This window comes from Osmia lignaria, chromosome 15 (assembly GCF_051020975.1).
Source record: "Osmia lignaria lignaria isolate PbOS001 chromosome 15, iyOsmLign1, whole genome shotgun sequence".
NCBI lineage: Eukaryota > Metazoa > Arthropoda > Insecta > Hymenoptera > Megachilidae > Osmia > Osmia lignaria.
Genome location: NC_135046.1, coordinates 9834413 through 9862372, shown reverse-complemented (window position 1 = coordinate 9862372; position 27960 = coordinate 9834413). Strand labels below are relative to the sequence as shown.

At 38.0% G+C, this 27960-nt stretch overlaps 1 protein-coding gene across 4 annotated transcripts; it reads right to left on the bottom strand.

The window, feature by feature from the left end:
* Nucleotides 1-1268: 1268 nt before the first annotated feature.
* Fim (plastin-2 fimbrin) lies at nucleotides 1269-27942 on the bottom strand. Of its 4 annotated transcripts, XM_034315103.2 has the most exons (7): nucleotides 27797-27942; nucleotides 27646-27722; nucleotides 27529-27579; nucleotides 26476-26960; nucleotides 4966-5396; nucleotides 3564-4782; nucleotides 1269-2491 (listed from the first exon to the last, which is right to left on the bottom strand). In XM_034315103.2, the coding sequence occupies exons 4-7, from the start codon at nucleotides 26539-26541 to the stop codon at nucleotides 2297-2299; spliced, it is 1911 nt and encodes a 636-aa protein (XP_034170994.1). In that variant the 5' UTR covers nucleotides 26542-26960; nucleotides 27529-27579; nucleotides 27646-27722; nucleotides 27797-27942; the 3' UTR covers nucleotides 1269-2296. The 4 variants fall into 4 exon arrangements, with proteins under 4 accessions (XP_034170994.1, XP_034170995.1, XP_034170996.1 ...); XM_034315104.2 differs by lacking the exons at nucleotides 26476-26960; nucleotides 27529-27579; nucleotides 27646-27722; nucleotides 27797-27942 and adding an exon at nucleotides 16068-16676; XM_034315105.2 differs by lacking the exons at nucleotides 26476-26960; nucleotides 27529-27579; nucleotides 27646-27722; nucleotides 27797-27942 and adding an exon at nucleotides 15968-16085.
* Nucleotides 27943-27960: the final 18 nt, after the last annotated feature.

Below are 27960 nucleotides of genomic sequence, written 5' to 3'. Positions count from 1 at the left end.
TTTGAAAGGTCCATAAACTTTGCTATTTTCTATCACCCTACTCTGCCTTCTCCAATAGTTTCACGTTCGAATCTTTCACAACAAAAGGAGTTAATGACTTTCAACGTAAACTCGTGATATCAGAAATTCACCTCGAATGACTTACACTTCCGGTAACACGCTAACACCCATAAAAAAAAACGCGCACGATCAAGAGGAACCAACGTTATCTCGTACGCAATATTCGCATTAATCATCGTTTTGCGACACGTTTGTTTGCCATCATTAAATAGGTAAGTACGGTCCGTTTCGAGTCGATCGTTAAATATCGCATAAACCTGCGATCAATGATTTATAATGGCACGATTACAATGATCCTTGTGCGTTTGTTTCGTATCGACGGTACATGGAATTATTAATCCTCTTTTTTTTTTTAATTGTTACACGTTCGATTAAAAATGATTACGAAAGATTGGTAGAAAAATTGATCGTAAAATTATTTAAACCCTTCCACCCGACACTGGATTCTTAAAATTGTATAAAATTCAATCATCAATTCTTATCTTTGATAACTGATTGCTTTTTTAATTAGAAAAATTAAGATCCAAAATTATAAGCATCTTGGAATCTAAAATAATTCCTGTTTTAATGAAATTTTTATTTATAAAAAAAGTCGAGTTGAAGGGGATAAAATGTACCCAAATATGGATTTAAAATGACGGGAATGATTGTGTTTAAGCCGTTGACTGAGAATTTTTTGGAATCTTCATTGATTTCCTTTTTTAATTAAAAATGAAGGCGTTAAATATCTCAGTTAACGGGTTAAAACGAACGTCCAAACAGCTTTAGCAAAGCAATCCTTCGATTATATGCTTTGAAAATTCCTATAAGTAGATTTCTCCTGATGAAATTGATTAATTGATCGATTGATTGACAAAGACATCGTCATTGTAAAATTATGACAACTCCACCCTTACGGTATGTATCAAATACGTGTACATATATCAAATTGTATATATGATTCAAGAATGTTAATCTAATACATATTGTATACATATATAATCGACAATCTGAAAGCCACAATTTCGTTCTCTTGTATTAATTACTATACCCAGTGTATAATTGATTCGATCAAAGGATCTCCTTTTTCAGTATCCAGATACTTTAAACGAGACATGATTTTTCATTTCGCTATGGCTTTTCTCGATTGACACCGATTATTAAAAAATTGATTTATACAAAATCTAAGGTCACGGGTAATGCAGAGTGTGACGAGGATATGATCGTAGAAATTTTTTTTTTTTTTTATTTTTGGAAGGAAAATATCACACGATACAAACAACGATCGACAAGAAGAGCAAAATTGCAACAGACACGCTCTGTCTGATCGTTACAATCAATTTCCACTTCCTTTTCCCGTGACTCTCGCTCGAAGCTCGCTAGCATCGTCTACGCGGGGCTCTCCACTAATTTTCACTTTTCTTTGGAATAACAGTATTACCAATCTAAGAGGGATCTCTTGGAAAAGCAGAAATTTAGTAGCAGGAATTTTCCATCTATAGAAATAGGAAATTTGCTAATTGGATGGATGAAATTTTTTATTTATTAAGGGTGGAATATTTTAGTTAGGAAAGGTAAGATTTTGCTATTTTAGTAATTAGAGGTTGCCACTTAGGGATGCTAAAATTTTGCTAATTAGAAAGCTGAAATTTTTCCAATCGGAAAAGCTGCAATTTTTCTGCCTGAGAAGCTGAAATTTTCCTACTTAAAATATTGAAATTTTGCAAATTAAAAAAATAAAAATTCGCCACCTACTGAAGCTAAAATTTCCTACCTAGAAAACTAGAATTTCGCAAATTAGAAAAACATAAATTCGCCATTTGCGGAAGGTGAAATGTTTCCAATTAGAAAAGTGGAAATCAAGCACTTGGGAAAGCAGAAATTTTCCTAGCTGGAAAATGAAAAATTCGCCAATTACGAGAATAGAAAAGAAAAACGAGATACAGCTACTTAGAGAAACGAGCGGACCACTTAGAGAGACAATACTGTAACAAAGATGAAGCAACAGCTCGAACGTAGTAATACGTCTACCAAAGCGGGCAACGCGGAAGAATAATTAGAGTCAGTCATGATCCGTTTCGACGAATAGATTCGTTTCTTCCCCTTCTCTAGTTTCCGTCTGGAAACGAACAAGCTATCCTAAACCTAGCTGTATATACAATTATTAGGTTGGTGAAAGAGAGACGGTTACCAATTGTAACCGCAACTCAGTCGACAGTTCTCGTGCACAATGTAAACGTACGACGATGGCGCGACATTATTGACTGTTGTTCACGTTGTTCTGCTGCTTCACCGAGTCCATATTCGGGATGTAGTCCATCGCCATCAGACAAGCGAACACCGTCATCACCATCTTAGGTTTCACCTCGGTTATGTCCTCCGGTAGCGCGTAAACGCGCGCGCCACATTTTCGTGCCAAGGATATCGCGTATTTCGCGTTGTCCAGGTTCTCCTGAGGATCAGAAAAGAAAGGACGACCTACAATTAGTCACGCCGACGCGACACCGGCGTTTACATGGAAATCAAACCGACCATTACACCGTCCTCTTCGTTCAACTTTCAAATTCCACTAATATTTTATATTCATAAAGGATCTCTGATTCGATGAAATTTCTTAAGGAATTAGGCGACTCTAGAATTTTGAGAAAATCGAAATTTCTTTTTGCTTAAAAGGTGCCTTAATGTCTTAAAAATGATATGACTAAAAATAGGGTGTCATTGAAGAAATGCTGCAGAGTCCATATTTTGACTTGAATCAGTATACAAAATTAATTTTTAAAGTATATTAGTCTTAAAATAAAGGCATGCTTATAGAATTTGGATTTATTCCATTATTCTTTTTAAAAAAATTCCTAAAATATGCCTACTTTTTCTTGCTCTAGAGTGGCCTAACCGCTTAAGGTAAGAATTAGAAATGATACCACACTTGGATTTTATTCAAACTGTAGGTAAAGAGTGTTTAGGGTATAACCAACTAAAATATGAAGTCCCAATGTGCGAAGTTGTGGTATATCGAGTTTTTTAGCTGGGAAAAAAAATGAAAAAACCGAACCTAACCTTACTTTTCTTTTTACCCCTTCTCGGCGAAATCAGCCGGCACCACGTGAAGGTGAGGAAATGAAAGGTAGATTTCCTAGTGTTGGGTAGCTCCCTTTGCTCCCTTAACTCGAAGTTCCACCCACTAACGTCTGCTCATCTTTCACCCCACCCTTATCATTTTTCGCGATGGTTAGGTTAGGTTAGGGTTAGGTTAGGTTTCTTTTTTTCCAATTTAAATGGTTTAAGCGCCATCTTCTTGAGGAGAATTCCCAAAAAAAGTGAAAAAGATCGATTTTCGCGATTTTCTATATCTTGGCACGTTGACACTTTATATTTACGTCACCCCTACCCTAACACATATATATATATATATATATGAAATTTGAACACAATAGGAGTGTGGTAGCCCATGTTCCCCTATACCAAGCTCCAAAGAGTCAAAGGAACCATCGAACGACTTGAAAATGAAATATCTGAAGAATCACCTCTCCGGTGCCTCCCTCCTTAACCAGATCATAGTTCACAGATCCCGGTTTGATGGCATCGATCAGATCGATAACCACTTTCCCATCGGCTATCGAGGAATCTTGGAAACCTTTGATACTACTAGTCTTCCCAGCCCCCTGTAATTTCGAGTTCACCCACTGAACAACCTCCTTCTCCACCATGGTACTACCCTGAGTACCAGCCAGCGACGTCAACAGAGACAACGTGTACGACCTCATCAGCTGCCAGATCAATGCGAGGGTCAACGTTGCGTTTCCATCGTTTATATCCTGCCCGGCGATCCCAACCAACGAGAAGTTCATCGTTTTCCCTAGCTCGACAGCGTAATTACAATTCTCCAACTTCTCCATGAACTTCCTTAACTTGCTGAAGTACTGGTGTACCCTGTTCCAGTTAACCGTTCCTGGTTTAATGATGTCGTACAACTGGAAGATCACCAGACCATCGGTTAAATCGGAGTACAACCAATTTACATAGGGAACCACTCCCATGGAGTTCATCCAATTTCTATATGTTTTCTCTTCTCTAGTCTCCTCCAACGATTCCAATCCTTCTATATTGCTCTCCGGCTTGTCTAGACCCGGGTAATTATTGAACAGGTTCGCCACGAAGGCCAAATTCAATTTGTAGATACCATGGACCACGTCGCTCGGGGTTACGAAACTGCGGCAACCTAATTTGGCTGCCTGTTGCAGCATGATCTCTGCTCGCGAGGTGTGGTTGGGTTCCATTAGAGCCTCCAGGGTGACACCAGCATTGGGTGGTGCGATTTGTTTGATAAGATAAGTGTAGATCGCCGAGTCGGTGATGTCTGAGTAGAAATTCTTGCACCTTCTGGCGATACCAGCGTTCTCCAGGTGATGGTTCACCCATCTGAGGAGAATCGATTCTGGGGACAATTTTAATAGATCCTCGATACGTTCGCCGTCTTGGAGCAAGGTAGCCAGACCAGGACAGTTCTCCAGGGTGATTTGATTGAACAGACCGATCCTGATAATTTGCCAGAGGAGACCCAGAACCAGGTGAGGTGAACCTTTGATGAGATCGTGGGCGTCGATGTTGACGATGTTGCAGCCGATTGCTTGGGCTGATGATAGAGCTAGGGTCAGATTCTCGTGCTTCTTGTACAATGTCAGGTTCTTCTTGTTGATGGTACGCTCGTCGATGGTGTCGGGGCAGGAATGATTAATTATCTTGCTGAAATGGACAGGGGAATTTCATTGTTATTAATAAATAAACTGAGCGAGCAATGGAATACCCAAGTACCTATTTCTATGTTAATATGAAAATTTTTTTTTTAATGAAAGAGATAATTATTAAGGTACCCAAGTATCCAATTACCCACATGAAAATTTAAATTATCCATAACAGTATACATACCAGAGAAGAATTCCATCCTTGACCTTCTCGTACAGGGTCTTCCCTTCAGCATCAATGGGCAGCAGGTGTTTCAAATCAGGATCATGCGACAGATTTGTGTTGATCCAATCACTGAAGGCAAGTTGCTCCTCTAATCTGACCGAGTGGGTGGTTCCTTCACTGGACGCCTCCGAGATACCACCCAACGTCTCCAGATTCTCCTTCTTCGACACCACTTGTTTGAACGTGGAGCCGAGTTCATTGGCCTTTAACTTTTTGCACAATTTCTCGAATTCTTCGAAGGAAAGACGTCCTTTGTGCTCTGATCTCTGTTTATCGTCGTATTCCTCGATCATCTGGCGAACTTTGTAACCGGGCATCTTGAAGCCACAGATGTCCAGAGCGCTTCGTAACTCGGTCAGATTGATGAAGCCGTCTCCGTTTTCGTCGATCTAACAGAAACAAGGTTCCCTTCAGACTCAGTATTCCTTCTGTGGTGATAGGAGAATGAGCGATCCGGAATGGTTTCTGTTGTTTGCGCCATGCAGGAATTTCGTTTAAGCGTCTTAGGATTTGGAGCGATGAGTTGAAGCTTGTGTTACGTGTTAGGCGTTTTGAGTTAGGCAGATGAATCTTCGATGGATCTTCTGGAGTGTGGATTCTTGAAGTCTTGGATTCAGGAGCTTGCGGTTTTAGAGCTTTCGATCTTGGATTGTGGATTCGGAACTTTGCGATCTTGAGAGCTGGTGACTTTGGAAGTTGGAGATTTCGGAATTTTTGCAATCTTGAGAGCTGGCGATTTTGGTAGTTGGAGGATTTGGAATTTTACGATTTTCAAAGCTGGCGATTTTGGAAGTTGGAGAATTTGGAATTTTGCGATCTTGAGAGATGGCGACTTTGGAAATTAGAGATTTTGGAATTTTGCAATTTTGAGAGCTGGCGATTTTGAAAGATGATGAATTTGGAATATTGCGATTTTAGGAGCTTGCAATTTTGGAAGTTGGAGAATTTGGAATTTTGCGATCTTGAGAGCTGGCGACTTTGGAAATTAGAGATTTTGGAATTTTGCAATTTTGAGAGCTGGCGATTTTGAAAGATGATGAATTTGGAATATTGCGATTTTAGGAGCTTGCAATTTTGGAAGTTGGAGAATTTGGAATTTTGCGATCTTGAGAGCTGGCGACTTTGGAAATTAGAGATTTTGGGATTTTGCAATTTTGAGAGCTGGCGATTTTGAAAGATGATGAATTTGGAATACTGCGATTTTAGGAGCTTGCAATTTTGGAAGTTGGAGAATTTGGAATTTTGCGATCTTGAGAGCTGGCGACTTTGGAAATTAGAGATTTTGGAATTTTGCAATTTTGAGAGCTGGCGATTTTGAAAGATGATGAATTTGGAATTTTGCGATTTTAGGAGCTTGCAATTTTGGACTTTTGCAATTTTGGGAGCTTGCTATTTTGGAGATTAGCAAATTGGAATTTTCCAATTTCAAGGGTTTACTATTTTGTAGATTTGCAACTTCGAAATCTTGCGATTTGAAATTTCGCAATTTTTTAATTTTCCTATCTCGGAAGCATGTAATCTTTGAATCTTGCAATATCAGGAATTAGCGATTACGAAATTTTGCAATCTCGAGTTTGCAATTTCCACATTTTGCAATCTCAACGCTTCAGCGCCTCCGCATTTCTCAATTTCAGAATTTTACAGAAAGGAAAAAGGATCCATGGTCTCCCATTAACCCATCCCCTACTTTACCCATCTACGTCAAAAACAAGCGTCTTTTCTCTCAAACGTTCAAACATCAAACGATCATCTATCCACAAAAGCAACGTTCCCAACGTCATCCACACATTTTAATCAACCATGAACATCATCCATTATTTCCAGTCTCATTTTCATGAAAACGTCGGACGATAAGAAAGCTGGAAAAGCCTCATCGAGTATCAAAAAAAAAAAAAAAAGGAAATCGTTTGACATATTCTCTTTAACGCGCGGCGCTTAATCGCGAGTGTACGTCGCACGTGTGAATGGAAGGAAGCTTTTATCGCGAGCGACGCGCGTTTCTTTCAACGAACGATATCTAGGTTGTCTGCAATAAAAGTCAGCCGCTTTTCAAGAATGCAGTCGCGATCGTAGTCGCTGCAATTTTCCACGACGAACAATAGCGTCGATGTCGGAACTAGTCATATATGTACTCTCTAAAGATTTCTCGGAAAATAGCATCAGGGTTAATCGACGCTTCTTTATGCCGCTTCTCGTGAAACCGTGTTACGACTAATTAGCATTCTTTTTTTTTTTCATTGAACAATTCCTACCAATTATCATTGATGATATAGTTATTTACTTTTTTCTTATTTTAAATTAGAGAAATGATTAAGGTGCCTCGTGAATCACGAATCATGCATTATTTATTTATTTTCAATTTAAAAGTAAATTGTGTTAAATACCATGACTTAAAAAGGAAGTAAATAAATGCCCTAATCTGACAGAACCCGAGTTGATAAAATTGTTCTGAAGCGATAAACCAGTGAGTCACTAAATAACTTTCATTTTACAACCTAAAGAAAACTATAATTATAGATGATATTGTGATAGAAATCCGAGTTAATCCCCTTAATTAATTAGAATTTAATTTATAATTAAATTGCCCGTGACTTTGGTGTGTAAAATAATTCTACGATCAATTTGTTCGTTTATTAAATCTTATCTAATGGCTTACGTAAAAAGGCTAACCAAGAATGGCTTGTAAATGACAAAGTACTTACGATACTGGCGAAATATGAAAAATCCCTAGCGAACTCCTCGATCACATCCCACTTTTTCATCTCCAGCATCTCCATGGCGGAAATAGAATGAGAAGAAACTGTTCAAACGAGATCAATGAAGAGGACGGTGGACAATACAGCGCGAGACTAAACCTGACTTAGAGAGCTACGTTATCATTGTTATCGAATATTCGATAAAACGTGGAAAGAAGTTCACGCGATAGGTTCGCGATACCTTATCGACGACGTGATGTAATATCTAGCATGATTGATTTTTTTTAAATTATTTGAAACACCCCTTGCGTCACTTATTAATGAAATTTTGACATTTTATAGGATCCGCTAAGTTAAACACGTCTATACCCTATTTTTGAAAGTAAACAATTAATAATAAGTTTAAAAAATATATTAGCAATTAATTCCTCCTTACACACTAGAGTATAACAGGTCCACACATACAAACGGATAAGACCACAAATCTAAAGGTCGTCAGTTCAAATCCCGCTTTCCAAATTCTTTTTTTTTTTCTCTTTTTAAGTTTGTTTTTTTAATAAATTTATTTCTTTAACTTATATCTTAAATTAATTTATTAGAAATGTAATTGTTATAAAATTTTGCTATACAAAGTGAAGCAGAATTATTCTTAATCCTTAATGGAGTAATTGTTTGATAACATCTTTAGATAACTCAAAAGGAAAGATAAAACGATTAAATCTCACGAGCTTAAGAAACGTTAAGTGTAACAAGAAGATTACAAGGAATCTTAAGTTTTTATTGTACATCGTTCGCTTATTGATCGAGCTTTTTAAGTGGCGCGATTATACGCGTCACTAATTATACTTTGTCCAAAGCCATAGCGTATCTGGAACGAAAGCTGATTTGCAGAAAGGTTTTTAATCTTGCGAACAAACGGGCACACGACTGAACGATAAACGAACATTCGTCAAAGCTTTTCAAACATGTCAATCGATCAATGTATATTAACCCTTTCGTTGAATGTTTATCAACGATTAATAATATCAATAACCAAATGTGTACTTATTTTAGAAAAATATTTATAAATACTTTGACAATTGACTGATTTTTTAACCACACTAACTATACGTCAGAATGACTTAATATCAGCATTGCGCTGGAAATCAAGCGGAGCGCGTTGACCCAGCAAAATGCAGTACTTCGATCGTGGGTAATTTGTAACCGGGTCAAACGTAAACGTACCTCTCCACCTACCATTCTAACATGGCAAGTATCAATAACAGTCTCGTTTTCCACTCTGCACACAATAATCTTCTATCATTAAACTAATAAGAAAAGTGGTTGAAATTTTTCCAAGAAAGACACCAAAAATGATAATCAGCTCCACGAAATAAACACAAAATTTCAAATCATCAATTCCAGTTAGATGGAATTCAATGAACCATCGACTGGATCGTTTGTTGAATTAAGAAATGTCACCGGTTATTGTCGCATTAAGGCCAATATCGTTAGCAGTTTCATGGTGGCCGTTAGTTTTCTATGTCTAAGTCAAGATTGTCTATTAACGCAGCGAGTACAAACAACTGCTTTTCCCTGGTGGTAATTCAATCGTGATTTCCGAGGGAGGGAACATCCAGAGGGGATGTGGGGTCGGAGACGGGCAACAGAACGCCGGTGAAACCAGTTCTCGGGATACAAGGGAACGAGAGAGAAGTTTGACCCCAACAGAGCACCCGCTTTTCTACAGGGTGTCCTATTCCTGGGTTCTATCCTCCATGAACGTGCCGAAGCCTCTGAAGGATATCCGATACCTTCTCTGCACCCTTTGCAATATCTAACTTTATTATTTTGAAAAATTTTTAGATTTTTTAATTATTCGTGTCAGTGCAATGCCCTGTTATCCGATACCTTCTCTGCACCCTTAGCAATCTCTAATTTTATTATTTTGAAAAATTTTTTAATTTTTTAATTATTCGGGTCAGTGCAATGTCCTGTTATCCGATACCTTCTCTGCACCCTTTGCAATCTCTAACTTTATTATTTTGAAAAATTTCGAAATTTTTTAATTATTCGTGTCAGTGCAATGCCCTGTTATCCGATACCTTCTCTGCACCTTTAGCAATCTCTAATTTTATTATTTTGAAAAATTTTTAAATTTTTTAATTATTCGTGTCAGTGCAATGTCCTGTTATCCGATACCTTCTCTGCACCTTTAGCAATCTCTAATTTTATTATTTTGAAAAATTTTTAAATTTTTTAATTATTCGTGTCAGTGCAATGCCCTGTTATCCGATACCTTCTCTGCACCTTTAGCAATCTCTAATTTTATTATTTTGAAAAATTTTTAAATTTTTTAATTATTCGTGTCAGTGCAATGCCCTGTTATCCGATACCTTCTCTGCACCTTTAGCAATCTCTAATTTTATTATTTTGAAAAATTTTTAAATTTTTTAATTATTCGTGTCAAATGCCCTGTTATCCGATACCTTCTCTGCACCTTTAGCAATCTCTAATTTTATTATTTTGAAAAATTTCGAAATTTTTTAAATATTCATGCAATGTCCTATTTACATTTTATTTATGGAAATTTTTCTCTTCAATACTGAGGATATTCTGAAAGGTGTATCAAGGCGTTTCCTTGATCCCAAGGTAGCTACAGAAACAATTTGCCCACATCACGTTCGGATTCCACCTACGTGAACACCTATGACGTGCTCCGTTCTTTTACAAGAACCTCTTGAATCGAGATACCAATTTCAATTGCTCGACCTAAGTGTATACTGTTTGAAGAGTATTGTAAGGAGGGTTTAAAAAAAGGCGATGGTTATTTGCTAGACACACCTACTAATTACGAAACACGTCATGTCGAAAGCTGATTAGTCATCGGAGAGATCGGTAATTCAATTTATGATACGTTTGCTAGAATTTTCGAAACGTTTGAAAATTCCTACGTACCGGCTAGCCTCTTATCGCTTCGAGAGCCCGATGATAAAATGCAATTAGACTTAATTAGAATGCAGGCGAAGGTTAGCGATTAGCAACGTTTATTGCGGAAAAAATAAGTGCATACATTAAATTGTAAAATTCCTTTTCAATTCTTATTTCTATTTTCCTTATCTATTCTTGTAGATTTTTCATTTATCATAAATTCTTTTCTCACTTTTGTATATTTAAAATTATTTTTCTTAAAATCAATAGGTTTGTCTCTTTAATTACACGAAATAAAAATGGAATTCTATGAATATATTAGAAAGGTAAGAGGTCTGTGGACCTCTAAATTTCAGGTATTTCCAGACCCAGGATATGTAACACCGAAGAATAGGAGTCAGAAGAGAACACAGGTGCTCCCAAACCTGTTAGACATAATAGAGGAAAATACAAAACTCGTTAGACCTAAGAATCTTAACTGGTAAAACAAGTTACCAAAAAATGGTAGAATAAGGATTTGATAAAAGAAACCCCCAAATAAATACAATGAATATAACCCTGATACATAAGATAGTAGATTCAATACAAGTGACCCTGAACTAGTTGGATCTAATAAAAACGAGTTGAAAGTTTCATACAGTCAGAAAATCTATGAAATTTGTTGAATTTTTTGAAGTTTTATGATATTTCAGACTTTGATACCAGTGGAATTAGTTTTATCAGATTGATAGAGTTCAATGTTTTATTTATCGGATTCAAAGTGTACCGAGTTGTAGAAGTCCTAAAAGTGTTCTATAATATTATGTCAATGGATTTTCTAGTCTTCTTTATCGAATTCTCTGAATGTTGGATTGCAATAATTTGTCACATTGGAAACATTTCCACATTTCACTATATCAGATCGGATGTGCTCTGAATGCAAAGCTCGTGTGCATCAGTCTCAATGAATCCCGAGTATTTTCTCTCGGGTTCCACGATGGTCAATATCAATTTTCCATGGGTCTCCGTGACTAGCTCGCGATAAACCGCAACACGTATGCGTTTCCACGTTCCATCTTCGGATGATGCACGATTTATTTCTCCTGGGAATCTCACGGTATCGTATAAAAACGATCGTAAATATCGAGATCCGCGTAGCTACGCGGAACGAGGGATAAATTAAACCGAGGACAATAATTCTTCAAGTGGACAATCGGGCAAAACAGGCAGAAGGTCTGTGACGCAAAACTAGCAATTGAATTCAATAACTTTGGAATGCATTAGAATCCTATGCCCTATAACTTACGTCCCATGCCCCACCCTACACCTTATGCCCTATGCCCTATACCCCATATCTTATACCCTATGTCATGGGTCGTATGCCCTATGCCCCATGCTTCATATCTTACACCCTATGACTTAGGTCCTATGCCCCATATTTGACACCCTATGCCTTAGGTCCTATGCCCTTTGCCCCATATCTTACATCCTATGCCTTAGGTCCTATGCCCCATACTTGACACCCTATGCCTTAGGTCCTATGCCCCATACTTGACACCCTATGCCCTATGCCCTATGCCCCATATCTTACACCCTATGCCTTAGGTCTTACGCCCCATACTTGACACCCTATGCCCTATGCCCCATATCTTACACCCTATGCCCTATATCTTACACCCTGTGCCTTAGATCCTATGCCCTTTGCCCCATATCTTACACCCTATGCCCTATATCTTACACCCTGTGCCTTAGGTCCTATGCCCTTTGCCCCATATCTTACACCCTATGCCCTATATCTTACACCCTGTGCCTTAGGTCCTATGCCCTTTGCCCCATATCTTACACCCTATGCCTTAGGTCCTATGCCCTATGCCCCATATCTTACACCCTATGCTTTAGCTCCTATGCCCTGTACCTTATGTCCCATGCCCTTCTAATGAAAATTTTATCGCCCCATAAGAAGCTGTGCGAAAAAGATTAACAGAGGGGATTGATTTATGGAATTGTCACGTCGAAGAAATAACGAGCGTGTTTTACACGCTGCTGAAACCTCGGCGACGATCCCTTTAAACGGGCGCCACGAAGAGAGAGTAAAAAGTTCACTAGTCGCATCGGAGTTAGCTCAAGTGGCGATAATTGAACAGCTTCGAGCGAATCGTTCGCAGCTGAAGCACACGCGTTTGCAAATCACTTCGATACTTCACCCCATCATTTACTCTAATTCTTACTTATATTTTAACCATAAACTGCACCTACCAAGCGAAAGTACTGCAAATTTTCTAGAATTGCATAACCAGATTTGCATAACTATTTTAATTATTCTCGTTCTGCTCATTAAATTCTAACGCGGTGAATAGCCAACGGTTTCCGCAGTTTTTCCATTTTTGTCACGGATATTGTTCTACTGTTTTACAAGTTAAAATAAAGAACTTTGCGTTTTGTTATCGAAAAGACCAAGTCTAAGAACGTTTCATGTATGCACGTTCTTTGTTATATAACAATTTAATCTTTTTCTATTTCTTTTTCTTTCTTAAACACAGTCATTTGACAAACTATACTTCTAAAATGTCCTAATTAAAATACATAGCCATGTGGCTACAGTGAAAAACAATGTCACGAATTTTAATCGACCTACATCGTTGATTATCTGATGCAATCAGCAATGCACCATACTGCAATTCTAATGAATCAATCCTGAAGACAAGTTTTCCAAGTTATCCAACAACTCGGCACCAACGATAGATTCCTTCTACCCATTTAACATCGCATCATTCGATGATTGGCTAGCAATTAATCGTTCCTATCGTCCGGTAGGATCATCAACTTTTCCCTCTATCGTGTTACACGTCACTGGATTCACGCGTGATTTGATTTACAACGAGGGCGAAAGTGAAGTCCGGTCGCGATCAAGGTGAACGATACGGATCAATTACCGGTATAATTAATTGCCACCGTTTCTGTCGTATCGCGGATGTTCACATGGAATGCCAATCGTCAGTCTTCTAGATAGGTAGTTAATTTTTAATCGATGAGCTAATTCACCTAACTGTACATTGTACTCCAATTTTGGTTACACCAGTCAACATGTAATTCATACAATTCGAAAGTAGAACACCTTGAACCCTCGCGGTTATTACGACTCGTGCTCGCTTGTTACAGAACTAGTTTTCTGGCCTCACGAGAAACGGGACGAAACGTTGTAACGTTCAATTTACTTAGGCCATTCGGTCTCGGTCTCTGTAAACGCAAACATTGTCCGTCGTGTTAGCGAAAATTGGCCTGTTAGCTAATTCCCCTCGTCAATCTCTATTTGTATGCCCGTTGCAAGCGGAAAGTAGAGTTATTCTGATGTTGAAACTAGTGATTTGCATATGAAGATGGCGCCAATAATTAAGGTGTAAATTTTGGACCTTTGGACTTAGGATCTTTAAACTTAGAAGCTTGGAAATTGGGATTTTAAAATTGGGGGCCTTAGAACTTGAGCTTGGAAATTATGGTTTTAGAATTTGGGACCTTAGGACTTAGGAGCTGGGAAATTAGGGCTTTAAAATTTGGGATCTTAGGAATTAAGAGCTTGGAAATTAGGACTTTAGAATTTGGGACCTTAGAACTTAGGAACTTGGAAATTAGAACTTTAGAATTTGGGACCTTAAGACTTAGGAGCTTGGAAATTAGAACTTTAGAATTTGGGACCTTAGAATTTAGGAACTTGGAAATTAGAACTTTAGAATTTGGAACCTTAGGACTTAGGAGCTGGGAAATTAGGGCTTTAAAATTTGGGACCTTAGGAATTAAGAGCTTGGAAATTAGGACTTTAGAACTTGGGACCTTAGAACTTAGGAACTTGGAAATTAGAACTTTAGAATTTGGGACCTTAGGACTTAGGAGCTGGGAAATTAGAACTTTAGAATTTGGGACCTTAGAACTTAGGAACTTGGAAATTAGAACTTTAGAATTTGGGACCTTAGGACTTAGGAGCTGGGAAATTAGGGCTTTAAAATTTGGGACCTTAGGAAGTAAGAGCTTGGAAATTAGGACTTTAGAACTTGGGACCTTAGAACTTAGGAACTTGGAAATTAGAACTTTAGAATTTGGGACCTTAGGACTTAGGAGCTTGGAAATTAGAACTTTAGAATTTGGGACCTTAGGACTTAGAAGCTTGGAAATTAGGACTTTAGAACTTGGGACCTTAGGACTGAAGAGCTTGGAAATTATGCCTTTAGAATTTAGGACCTTAGGACTTAGGAGCTTGGAAATTAGAACTTTAGAATTTGGGACCTTAGAACTTAGGAACTTGGAAATTAGAACTTTAGAATTTGGGACCTTAGAACTTAGGAGCTTGCAAATTGAACTTGGGAACTTGGGAACTCTGAACTTAAAAGTCAGAGTTTAAGACTCCGAGCTTTAAAATGACTCTTTTTTCTGAATAAAAGTTAAAGTAAGTAACGAGTATGAGTCAGCTCTCAGCTGCAAAGGGTTAAACGAAAAACCTGAATACACGTAAGAAAGAAAGGAACACCTTTTGCTTTTATCCCTTCACTGGACTATAACACGTGGCCACGTGCGGTCCAGTAAACCCTCATCTTGTTCAAGCAAGACCAGTGACGGTGAGTCAAGCTCGCATTCTTCCAAGTGCGATCACCTCCGATTTTATTTCATCGCTGGATGCGCCCAGGGTACCTCCATATACGTTCATACGCCTCTAAACGTAACCGGCTCTCCAGCATTCATTCACAACTGCACAATTGCGTTTAACGATTTAATTTCACCTCCCGACCGTCTATTCAAACGAGCTAGAAGAGCTACCTTTCATACGTCGACCGGTTACTTAATTATACGTCAGCAATTAACGAGGCGTTTTGCGCAAAAAGACAGCTACATTGGATCATAGTTTCGTCGAGGATTACGAACCTGTCCCGCAGGTAATTTAACCCCTTGAAGTGGAAATTGTGTTGAAATTGTTTTCTGAGTGATGTGAATATGACGAATGTGGAGGAGTTAAGTTCTTAAGCTATAAGTTCCCAAGTTGCAATTTCTCAAGATGCAATTTCCCAGGTTGCAAGATCCCAAGTTGCAATTTCCCAAGTCGCAAGTTTCCAACTTGCTATTTCCCAAGATGCAATTTCCCAAGTTGCAATTTCCCAGGTTGCAAGTTCCCAAGTTGCAATTTCCCAAGTTTCAATTTTCCAAGTCGTAAGTTTCCCAAGATGCAATTTCCCAAGTGGCAAGTTCCTAAATTCGAAGATCCCAAGTTCTAATTCTAAACCCTAATTTCCAAATTTGTGACACGCCAAACGTTTAGAGGCCAAGCCCCCGGATCGATCGTAAAAATTAAAATAAATGAGTCAGTATGGTGACGACGATATGTCAAGTACTCTCAACAATGATTCTCTGCATGATTCATGTTGCCTACGCTGACCCAGAAGATTCAAGATACACTCGTCACTCGTTTTTATAATTCAAGTCTATTTTTACCACTATCAATCTCCGTTTCCCGGCAAGTCGTAGCGGAACGACTTGCATTTTAACAAGGAAACATTTTTCATTTACGACAAAAACTGTCGCGAACCAACAACACGTACCGACTGGCAGAAATTCTTCAGATGTTTCGCCTTTTAAGGAAAAGATACCTTTTTCATATTAGATAAACATCGTGAGATCGCTGGTGGTTGTTGATAAATAATTCGTTATCGAATTATCAGATGAAATTTGTCGTTCCATGAATGTCGTGTACGATAAGACGTATCAAAAGTTATAAGATACGTCTTGAATTCAGAGAAAGGAATACAGTGTTGCGCAGAAGTGATATGATAATCGTTACCGATCACAGACATTGATACAACTAGATGGATCTCGTTTCCTGTGGTCATTTAATGTTTCCCAGCTTGAACAGTTATCAATACCATTCTGAATTTTATTCCCTTTGCAATCTAGATAGGTGGACAGTGGAGTTGGAGAGATTGCTTCTGAGAGTTTCAATTGACAAGAAGTAGTATTGCTGTATTGGAGGACTGCGTTTGAATTCTAAAGTTCTTCTAGATTCCAGGACCTAAGCTCTAATTTTTGGCTCCTAATTTCTAAGTTCTAAGTTCCAAACTCCCAAGTCCTAAACTCCTAAGTCTCAAGTTCTAGAGTCCTAAGCTCCCAAGTCCCAAGCTCCCAAGTCCCAAGTTCCCAAGCTTCCAAGTTCCCAAGCTGCCAAGTTCCCAAATCCCAAGTTCCCAAGCTCCCAAGTTCCCAAGTTCCCAAGTTCCCAAGTTCCCAAGCTCCCAAGTTCCCAAATTCCCAAATCCCAAGTTCCTAAGCTCCCAAGTTCCCAAATGCCAAGTTCCCAAGCTCCTAAGTTCCCAAGCTCTCAAGTTTCCAAATCCCAAGTTCCAGAATCCCAAGTTCCCAAATCCCAAGTTCCCAAATTCCCAAATTCCAAGTTCCTAAACTCCCAAGTTCCCAAATGCCAAGTTCCCAAGCTCTCAAGTTTCCAAATCCCAAGTTCCCAAATCCCAAGTTCCTAAATCCCAAGTCCCAAGTCCTAAACTTTCTAGGTTCCAACTCGCAAGTCCCAAATTCTGCACGCTTTGCTATATCCACTAAGCCCCCCAAAAAACGTAGCAGAATGATGAATTGCCTCCTTTGAAAGGTATCATTGTACTCTCGCATTCAGGCAATGACACTGACATTCCTTTCAGAAGTAATCCCCTGCTCCCTCCACACTCGAAAAGCAACAAGGAACCAAAACATCACATATGTACACATAACTCTATATACTGTTGACTCAGCTGACAGAGCCTCTCTCTCTCTTTCGTACGTGTCCATCATTTCATTAAGTAAATGTAAACCATATCTCTCTGCTTGCATAATTATACGGGCTCCGGTCCGTTCCTTATGAATTCAAATATGAAACGAAGAAAATTGTCCTCGATTTTCCATCGAATAAATTCGAAAACGTTCCTGGCAAGAGTTTCCCATTACGACATTGGCAGCTTCGATAATTATCACGAGGAAATGATAAAACCACCGGATGACGAGGTTCAACAAGGAAGTTCCCAGGATATAGACCGTCTTGGATAGATATTCATTCACTGGCTTCTTCGAAGTGGTTGCTACCAACACACGCGAATTTTTTGTTCCCCCCATTGTTCAGTGATTCTCGTATTAATTAAAAGCAAAGCTCCGCCACGTTGGAATTTACATTGAGAACCGTTCGCAGCCTGAAAGGATTAACGGTTTTGCGGACATTCCAGACAGGCATATTTTCACTGAAAGATATTTTCGTCTCTCGTGAACGCGACAAACCTGGTTCCTCTTTTTTCGAGAAGATATTTCGAACAGTCCGTGACTTTGCTTTTTGAAAGATTAAAATTTTAACACTACTCGAGTGCAAAGATAATTAAAACGTTTAATTACAAGCACACGATTTCGATCGACCTTGTGAGCTCATATTTCAATTAACAAAGCTATGAACTAAATATAAAACCATGATCGACGTGATTGAAGAACGGCACTGTCACTCGACACTGGCTACTCTGGTGCATCGGTAACTCGAAGGAAATTAGTTAGCAGGGACCTAAACCCTGCTGGTAAGAAGATATATCCGCTCTCTGACTCATCAATTTCAGAAGAGATACCTTATTTACCCATAAGGCACATTAAGGGACATTCATGGCCGGGTGCTTATCAAGCTGAACGCGAAAGTCTCGGACAAATGGCCAAGCTAATGGTCCAAGCTATCGCTTCAAATACCTACATTCGAAATACAAGGAAAAATGAGTTGGAAAGGCCAATGCCATTCACTGAAAGTAAAATTTTCTAAAATGACCATTTTGTGACCTATGATTTGGAGCTCACTGCAAATTTTAATTTCCCAGGTTCTAATTCCCCAAATTTTAATTTGGAAATAATGTGAGGGTTACAAATTTAATTTCCACCCAATATAATATTTTATTATAATTTTGGGAAATACAATGAACTGCATTGAATTTTGCTCCAACACTATCTAAGAATTGTTTCTTTTAATCGTGAAATTGTTTAGAGTACAAGTTCTGCGAAAACTCATGGGTACACCCTAAAGCAGACCGGAAAGCTATGTTGATTTTGAAGGTTCTTGCAAATGCAGGATAAGAATATCTGGGTTCGTCGATTCAATATGTACAGGGCGTTTCTTATACAGAAGAAGTGCTTGCTTAAAGAATATTTCACTCGAAGAACAATATTTTATTATGTAAATTGGTGACAGTTCAAAGTCAATTTCTTTTCATTTTTCTTAACAAGATAAAGTACTATTTATCTGAGAAAGTTACAGTCAGTTTAAAAAAAAAATTTTGATAACCTATAACATATGTATAATTACATTTTTTGGAGGTACGTATTATCTTGAAATTCAATTTCATTAAATATATTACAGAATAATGAGTCGAAATTTGAAAATTTTAATTAACCAATTATGTCCAAATTTGAAAGTACCAATTCCTTTATATGAATCATCCTGTATATATTTCCTGCGAATGTAGCATTTGGTATTCGTCAGGGCTACCGTGCAAAACGATATTCTTGGTATTCGAGCCGAAGAATACACTGCATTGCACTTCCCATCGCATTTTTTCCCACCAATTTTTTAAATGTTAAAAAATAACTTCCTGAATCTGTTACTAAAAATAAATAAAAATTGAGTATCAAAAAATTTGCTCGAGAAAAATTATTATACCATTCTTTTTGGAGCACTTTAATAAAGAAAACATATGTGGATATAGAAAAGATATGTTTATCATAATTAAAACATTACTCACGCCGATATTGAAATCGTCGCCTGGATTAATCATCGGACTTTTCATATGAAAAAAAAGACCGAGTCATTAGGGGGAATACGTTTCGTCAGCGTTTTATCGGGTATACTCAGAGGTCTGGAACCTCTGATGAAGGAAGGATTAATTATAAATACAGGCGTAATAAGGAGCTAAGCGTGGGAACCGAACCGGCAAAGGACGCGTGTACGCACAACGCGTGTATTTATGTGAGAAAGGAGTCTGGAAAAAGCATTTTGATGCTCTCTGCGCATGGAATTAATAACACGGAATCGTTTCTACGCTCTAGAAACTTGGAAACGTATCAAACTTTTCAGACAACTACTCGAGGATTCAAATTGAAAAATTGAAAACTTCCTATAATATTATCTAATGTTTTGTTCAATTTTATAAGAAAAATCTAATTTTAATTTTATAATAAAAATTTAATTTTAATTTCATAACAAAATTTTAATTTTAATTTTATATATGTTAATAATCTACCTCTATAAATAACAAGTGATCATCATTACCATTTCCTCAACCATTTCCTACATTCCTACAAAGAATTAACATATCCAAGAAATAAGGAAAAGAAATTTTCTTCGGTAAAAGGTAACGCAGAATGTCACGTAGAAAGATAAAATAGCAATCATTGTGATTCAACAAAGCTTCTGTCCACCAGAATATATCAACGGCTCGGTCATATCTGCTTATTATTCGTAAACGCGTCATTACCGAGCTAAACAAAAGATCGGAGAGACTTTAAAAAATACGAACCCCTGTTGGATAATCTGGATCGCAAATAGAAAACAAAGAACGCTCCTCGGCTTATCAATAAAACGACAGCAACGATCGAACCGACTGCTATTCGTTATCGTTAATAGAAACAGTGTTCTCTAAACACTTCCAAGAAGATTCCACGGAAATTGTTGAATGAAAAATCGTAATAACGATCCGCTCTCCTTGGAAACACGAGCGATATATTTTCACGTTATAAAGAACATATTCATGAAAGCTCTGATGAATGTTACGTTCCTGTTTTTCCATTGCTCTGCGTTGAAACAGCAGAAACGTTGTTCGCTATAATATTCGTTGCAGAAATCCCTGTCTTTTTGATTAAATAACGTGGTATTAAGCTTTACGAGGTATAAGGTGGCGATTAACAGGAAAGAGGCTCGAACGGACATCGTTAAATTAACACTTTAATATTTATTCATTTATTATCAAATCATTAAAGTTCCAGAATCACCCCTAATTACGAGGGAAACTTTCAATTGATATTTATCTATTATTCATATTTCCCAGTATATACTAAATCTTATAACGTATAATAATTAAAAATTAAAAATTTTGTTTCTAAATCACTTTAAATATTAATATCGTCAAAATTAACCCATTTGCTACCACGATCCCCAAATGGGGATTTGAATATGTATACTTTTTTTTTATCACTTGCAATAGGATTATATTAAATAAAATATTAAATAAAAATTTGGCAGTTAATGGGTTAAGATTCTGAGAAATTCTGCTTCCATCGTATTACGATTTTTCTTGAAGAAAAATTCATTTGATCGCGAGTGTAAACCAAATTCCTTTTTCAGTTAGTGGTGCAATTGTGTGGGACACGAGCTCTCGTAAAAGTTCTTTCGCAGGCCAACAATGCGTTCTGTTTCGTTGCTCAACGCTGTTGTTATAACGGCGTGGATCGATTATTATGCAATTGCACGTTGCTGGAATAGTAAATGGACTATGATCGAATCGTTGAAAAAATAGGATCGTTGCGAAACTGGGTACCTTACGAACGCGGTGTGTCGTGTGCCATTTTCCTACCACGATTCTCTACATTCCTCCCCATCGATTACTTATTTTTTAATTATTCCTGAACGAAATAATGTTTAATTTTGAAAGAAACGAGTATAGTCAGCTGACTAAACATGGAATTGCGAATCATGTGAATCACTTTGATTGCCTGGCCCTGTTAAGATTTCGTACACGAGAAGCCTATTTCTTGCACGATACTTTATCAAAAGAATAACATGCATCGGCCGAAATTTCCTTGGAAATTTGTATTTGCACTGTGATCTAAATGTGCCGCGTATCTTAATGCGATATACCTGTAACGTTGTTAAACATTTAGGTATATTATGGAATACATGATCTAAGAAATTATATAACAAGACCTGATATTATTAAAAATTGTAATTTCGTGTAACGAGTCTTATCGACTTATTCAATTTAATTTTAGAATTTCTTACGGCGAAAGGGTTACGTTGAGAATCGCTGTGCCTTTATCACCTCGCGCATGAGAAACACCGGAAATGGTGCGAATGGGTGTTGAACCCCGGGTGAAAAACGCGTCAAGTTCGACAGTGAATCATCCGAAACAGCATGATAATTGCGAGCCTTGAAATTTCCATACAAATGGGTATAAAAGAATGACATCCAGCAATTATTTTGCATTAAAAAAAAAAAAGAAAGGAAAATTATAGTGGCTGCTAAACGAGGCCTAAGTCTTCTTAGAATAAATATTTATTAAGAAGACGACAGACAAACGGTAAATAATTTAATTAATTCGTCCAGGTCAAAGTGATTACTGGTTTGCATAAAAGGCGAGTGTTCAAATGAAAGGCCACGATGCGCGAAATTAAAGAGTTCTGTCGATAATGTATAACTTGACACAATGTTATACCATAGCTACGTGAACATCCCAGTGCATTTCTGCATTAATTTCATGCTCGCACAACTGTGAAACCGTTTTGGTCCGAAGCTACAATCTCAGTGTGTACACCTAAGAAATACTCGATCCATGAAATATAATAATAAATTCTATGTGAAACCACGAGTGAGTTAAACGAACTCATTAAAAAGTATAAGTAGATTCAGTCATTAATAACGATCCCATTTTATGCTTGAGAATGATCTGATTGAATGTAATACTTTATTTCATATTTTAGAAATGTAAAAAAATTTCAAAATTGAAATATTTTTCAAAAGAAAATTATTTTGCATTCAAGGTTTGAAATGATATTTAAAAAACTAGAAAAATTTAATGTAATTGTAATTGTTAAATTATTTATTAGTCGTGATAATTTGTAATTGTTATAAAATAAAAGGAGTAGCTATGACACTTAAGAAAATTAAATATAGAATGTTCCTTTGTTTCTCAGAAATTTAAATGACTTTCCAAAGTGGTTCAAAGCATGCTCCATTGAATTGTTATGGTCCCACATGTGTTCCTTCCCTGCTGCGAGAAAAACGGTAAGCCGAACGCGAGCCTAAACATTTCATTCTCAGGAGTCCGTGCTCGATGGTCTATTTTTGCCCTTTAGCAAAGGACCAACAGTACGATTTCTGAATAAGAACCGAACGACACGTGCGACGGTAAATAAGGACGCTTCAGGGGGTTATGAGCACGTGCTCCATTATTTACGCCCGGCTTTTCCAACAGAAAGATTCCGCTAAACGGTTAAGGAAGTAGCAAAGATAGTCGATTATCTATGAAATTAATTTCACCAACAAAATAAAGAAGCTTGGAAAATTATAATAAATAGTAATAATTAATGGGAGTACAAGAGCCCTCTCCAGGAATATATTAATTAAAAAATTATTAAAAACTGAATTGATTCAATAAAAATTCAAAAATGACTTAAAATTTAAAGCCCCATTTAAAACCCTGTAAATTTATTATTTTCAAGATATTTTCAGTAGAAAGAAATCCAACAATTTCACATTTTAAATTCCAAGAGAAAGGAAATGCATTTGGCACAAGTTCCGTGTTTTCCATCACAGAGGTTCTAATAGAAGCGTACCTAAGAAGAAGATTTCCGGGATTTTTTAATCGCCCGGAGCGCGAAAGAAACTGCAAAAAATGTATCCCCTGTTATGCAGTGCAACGTCCCTTTCAAAAGCACACTCTTTCCCCTTCATTGTTTCTGACAGGATGACTCTCAACCCCTCGGCCAACGGGGCGAACGTGATCCACACTGACAGCGGCAGCAACGCCAAATACATATTTACATACACGAGGGGTGATTTAGATGGGCTAAAAAAGCCGCCGCCTAGTATTTTAAAGCGGACGCAATACTAAACCTTGTCCACGTTTTCACCTAGCGACGCTTTCGACTATTCGAAATCGTCCCCCCGGATGTTGTTATCTGATCTGTGACTGGAATTCCGCCTATTTACACCGGTCAGTTCGAATTTTTTTCTCTCGACTCGACAAATTTTTCCATTAAATTTCCTCTACGATTGCCAAGCAAACTCCAGAAAATATTGCAAAATTACATATTTAAGTATTAAATTCTAACCAATCACGAGATACAGAAAATACCACTTGATTTACACTCGTTTCTACGAGCATTAAAAAAGCAGCTTACCAGGTTCTTTAATCGCTTTAAGGCTCTTTAGAGCCAGAAGGACTGGTACGACTCCCTTTCGAGCACCCTCCGCTCGGTGCAAATACGAATACCACCTCTAACCACTTTCACTACCGCTAAGTGAATCTGAGATAAGCGAGGAAACGAAGGGGAGAAGGAGAAAATCTATTACAATTTACTCGATACAAAATAAACTGGATTAAACCTCCTCCGGGAGGTCTGATAAATCAAACTACCCGAGTAACCAATAATAAATAACCAACAAAAGTTTGGTTGAATTTAAGAAAATGGGGTGTTTTTTCTGCCATAGGTAGCCCTTGATCTGGCTATTCTATCCCTTAACCCTTCCCCAGGAGTCAAAAACTGAAATGGTCCAAAAGACAAAAAAGTCATTTCACAAAAAAAACTAACCTAACCTGAAATGATCCTACGAGTAATTCAAACTCAATAATTCATAGGTTAGGTTAGGAGCTTTTTTTTAATGGTATCTATGGTAAAAAAAATCAGCTCGATCGGGGGTACCCCATTTTCTTAAATACAACCAAAATTTTCAATCACGCTATATCGCATGGAAAGACAATCATTGGCGAACGTGCTTAATTTGAATTTTTAAATACGACACTCCTGCCCGAATCCCTGATCTATCGCGAGCAGACCCACACCGAGTGTCGCCCTGCAGGGGTGGTCCCCTCCGCGTCTTCTTGAAAACGTATTCGGTGCATGCAGTTTTGCAACGTGGCTGCTGCTGCACCAGCAGGATGTCGGAAGGGGTTGCGTTCGCACCGGTAACGCGATCAATAAGATAATTGAAGACTTTCTCGACAATGCCGGCGGAAGGGAGCAATTTCGCCATCTCCCTTGTACTTGAGCAAGGTCATTGTTTCCGAGGGGATTCTCATCTCGTTTCTAAGCACCGTTCGCCTCCATCCTTATAATTGTATCCTGTTCTGTGCCGGTTTAAACGGCATTGCCCCCGGCCACGCGAGAAATTAATAAATTGAGAAATAAGAGGCTAAACTGAATGGCGAAGAGGGTGGTAAGAGGATATCATTTAATTTATTTAAAAATAAAAATTTTTTAAAAATTCGCCTTTGGATTATTTTTTTTTTTTTTTCTTACCATGAAAAATATTCAATTTCTGTGAAAATAGTTTTTCATTCGTTCTTTAGTGCTGGGTAAAGTGAGGTGAAATCATGTTACCCTATTTTCCCCCGCACGGTAATTCAATATCAGTTTATCGAGTAACTTTCTAGCTGAAACTCTGTTGAAGTTAATTAAATATCCGTTAATTCCAGGTGGTTGCATCGCGGTGTATCGGTGAATATTTTAAAATTGAATACGTAACAAGTTAACCCGCGCCAGCCGAGGCGAGAGGAAAATAAGGCAACACGAAACGAGAGTACACGGTCAGTTAATCAACCGTGAAAAGCGAACTCGTAGAAACAAGGAATAACGAGCGGGCAACGAGATACAGCGAAGCCCTGTGGGAGATCGAGAAACCATGCATAACCATTACCTCTCGTGAAAGAGCTTATCCACGGTGCAATGATACGGAAAAAAAAAAAAAATGATTCAAATAATTCAAAGGACGAGCACGTGCATGCAACGACGCGTGGTGTTGGAGAATGCTGGAAAGTCTGCCCCCTGGAACGGGCGTAACGGTATCCCAGGAATTTTAGACACTTATCCGGAGAAATTCGATTCCGTTAGGAAAGTGAATAACCGAGAATCAACGAAGCAATCGCGAGACAAATTTTGTATAAAAAAAAAATATTTCATCCTTGGGATACCGAGCTGAAATGGTACTTAAAATAAAATCTAAGGAAATAATATAAAATTAAATTTAAATTGTCATGGTCTTGGCGTTCATATGTTCAAATGATAAAACATTGATAGATCCCTGGATTATTAATATTTAGTACATTGTTTCGCTAATTCAAGCCGGGTCTATCGGTTCGAATGGCGGACTGAATGTAAATAAACCTGATGCCGGTAACTGTTCGCGCAATAGATAATGCTCGTAACGAATGTAACAGTTAATGGAGCCTCTCGGTTGAACTGTTTAACAAGCATGCGACCAACCAACGCAAAACACGCTGCACGTACAAAGAGAGAGTGCTCACACGTGCGTGAACGTAAGTAAAGGGAGTTATAAGTGAAAAGTGACCGGGTCACTATATCATCGGGCGTAATTATCGTTCTGGTTCGATCAAAAAACATATTGATATTTTAACGCGGCTGTGTATGTCGGTACGCGATCGCGAAACGTTAGTTTTTCTAAACGAATTGATGATTCATATCCTCATTACGAATCAACCGCATTGAGCTGCACTGATTCATTCGTACATACATGCGTAATTCAATTGAGAATGAATATTAAAATTGCAAAAAAGAAATCAATATGTCGTTGCGGTATACGTAGTGAAAAAAAAAAAAAAAATCAAAAAAATGATTTAGAGCGCAGTTCGTCGGACACTGTAGTATACACAGTTTGAAAAGGCTTGGCATAAAAAGAGTAAACTGACGGCAGGGCGGCGACACCCGGCGTGTCCCCACGAGGGTGGGTTTCCACGAAAGCATGCTGATAAAACCGGCGATCGATAAGAAGCGAGGGTGTACATAGTAATAGGTACATCGTCAAGGAGAAAAATGTAACAGCGAATGTGTTGCAAAGCGTTTGCAATTTGAATATTAAGAGATAAATTGAAGAGAAATAGAAAGACTCACCGCTTGAAACTGCTCCAACAACTCCTGCCGGTCGTCAATCGTAGTAGCCATGTTGTTCGAATACATAATCCTTCCGTGTTTCCTTTCTCTGCAGTCCCTGCGTGTAGCCCTTCTTACTACGCCTCTTATTTCTTCTACTCTCAGTCTATTGTACGCGACAACACAGAACCGGACGGGAAAACGTACAACGCGAGTCGGTAATTTTCGACCGGTACACGGGAATAGTTGCAAAAACGGTTACTTGGGGCGTTCTCGCACCTCGCATACGCGTTTTTGGTTACGACGCGGTTGTGAACGTGCCAAACACCGCAGGAACACGTCCTTGTATCACGGAGACGCAACGAATACTGAGCCTACCGCCTACCGAATACCAAACGGAGCGCGCGCCAGTCCACCGAACGGTTACGAAGATGGCCGAAGGATCACGAAGGGATCATCGCTCGACACCTTACGACAGGTTCAACTCGTTCCACGAAAATATTCATCTGCAATAAAAATTTACAATTTACCTTATCTGTTGAATAAATCATAAACAATTCTTTGTCTTACTTTTCGTTTTTTATGTTTCGTGTATAATAATGATTTAAATCGATATCTGTTATATATCATTGTTTTGTAACTATATGACTCACTAACATGTTATTTAATGGAGGAAAACATTACGGAATGTTACCATAATGTTATTTGAAACTGTTCTTTTAAAACGTGACACATTTGAAAACCTGAAGACGGAAGTTGTCAAATTCGCGTTCAATCGGACAAAAGACACCCATAAAGTTTTTCCAGCATGTTCTTTCTACAGAAACCCGTAAATTACTTTTCAGTTCGTCATTTCAACCCATCCGATCGTATTAAACTGTAGATAAAAAGTATAATGCTCGCTTTGCGAAAGGATACGTCCTCTTTTTGCTTCGAATCGCATTTATCGTAGAATAGACGCCGCGCACGTGACAGAAATACGAGTCCGTTTTGCACCATAAAATGGTGAAACACAGAATGAAATATTGCCAACTTCCGTCTACTGGAAATCATACATGGAATGAAACCACTTACCACTTATTGTTAGGCGAAGACATTCTGCTTCTCGAATTTGGATGTCCTTGACTACAATTAAAAGATATTAAAAACACAGAAATGAGATATTCTTAATCGCTAATCATATTTTTGTACCTTTCATTTGTTCGTACATGAAGTTGGTGCACACAACTGCCCTTCTGCAACTGAACTTTTCCACTTGCACGATCTTCCTTTTTTAAAGTTCACAACCATTATTAAAAAGTAGTAATTATTTAATTTATACAGAAGTGAGAGAGAACATTACCTTATTTTAAAGTTATAAAGGCTCAAAATATTGTTGTAAGTTGCCGGTACGCTATCCTCGTGCCGTTAATTTAAAACAATACTACTGACGCCGTCTAACGGCAAGTCGCAGAACACGCTAAAAAATGAAGCGCGCCAAATTCAAACGGTATAGCAACGCGCTTA